Source organism: Rhagoletis zephyria, unplaced genomic scaffold (assembly GCF_001687245.7).
Source record: "Rhagoletis zephyria isolate East Lansing unplaced genomic scaffold, Rhagoletis_zephyria_1.1 Rzeph_scaffold_77521, whole genome shotgun sequence".
Lineage (NCBI taxonomy): Eukaryota > Metazoa > Arthropoda > Insecta > Diptera > Tephritidae > Rhagoletis > Rhagoletis zephyria.
In genome coordinates, this window is record NW_016234570.1 from 1 (window position 1) to 1,163 (window position 1,163).

At 39.6% G+C, this 1,163-nt stretch overlaps 1 protein-coding gene across 1 annotated transcript; it reads right to left on the reverse strand.

Moving 5' to 3' along the window:
- Positions 1-5: 5 nt before the first annotated feature.
- LOC108357436 (peptidyl-prolyl cis-trans isomerase-like 2) lies at positions 6-1,142 on the reverse strand (the record flags this gene model as incomplete). The annotated part of the gene is made up of 2 exons (XM_017608512.1): positions 6-128; positions 195-1,142. Coding segments are annotated over 2 exons (1,071 nt in total), but the record flags the coding sequence as incomplete, so codon positions are not given.
- Between the last annotated feature and the right edge of the window lie 21 nt (positions 1,143-1,163).

Here is a 1,163-nt window from a genome sequence, read left to right on the forward strand (position 1 = left end):
CCCGAATTAGCCATAGAGAGCATACCACGGCCTGAATGCGACAGATTAGGTTTGAATTCGTCTTCAAACTTTTTACCCCAAATAGATTTGCCACCAGTACCAGTTCCAGTGGGATCACCACCTTGTATCTAAATTCAATAAAAATGTGTTAGACCGGTTAGATAGAATATATAACGCTTAATTCCTTAACAAACCATAAAGTTTCGTATGGAGCGATGAAACTTGATGTTATTATAATATCCATCACTGCAATGTCGTATAAAGTTATCACAAGCACGAGGAACTGCATCGCAATACAATTCAAAATTTAGTGGTCCAAAATTTGTTTGTAGACGTACATAGCCTTTCTTCTTTACACGTTCGTACTTTACTAAATCATCTTCGATTATTGCCGCCTCATGGTTGTAAACTGGTACCATAGCTGTCGAGGTAAAACTTGCTGCCACAGCTCCAGTTGAGTAATGTGCTGCATTGAACTTATCCGCTATACGTTTGCTTGTAGTTGGTGCTTCCTCTGGTGGCTGGTAGTCTTTCTCCAGCTGTGCTAGTGTTTCTTTAGTTTCCAAATTCATAGTTTTAATACGTTTGGTTGGGTCTTTGCGTTCCAGCTGCTCTTCTTCAGAGAGAACGCGAAGATTTTTTCGTATGTGATAAAAACGCGAAATATCAAACTTTTCTAAATGGTGCGGATCCTGAATAGTTATTATATCTTTGCGCTGAAATGGCGAATCATCTACGAGGTCTTTCCAATTTTTGGTTTTTATGTTTAGCTGTTCAATAGCTTCCCAAGAGTAAACATTGCCGGTAGTGGCCAACGCCACAATGTGTGAATTTTTTGTGAATGGTTTAAAAAGCGCCGGGCAATGATATACACCTTCAGCGTTCTTATGAAAATTTAGTTTCACTAGGATCTTAGCATCCTGAGATTTGCCGGTGATTGGATTCACTTTGAATGTTTTGATAAAAGCGTGTATCGCCTCCAAGCTAAAAACATTACCATCAACATCACAGTAGGGCGTATCGAAAGGCCCCATTGTAATGCAACAGTGGTCGAATGGAAGACGCTTAAATTTGATGTGCTCATTTTCTGCTGATTCAACTTTTTTTCCTCCGTACAATTCCGACCACTCGGTGTACGTGAGGTACCTAATGATAAGCAAAAA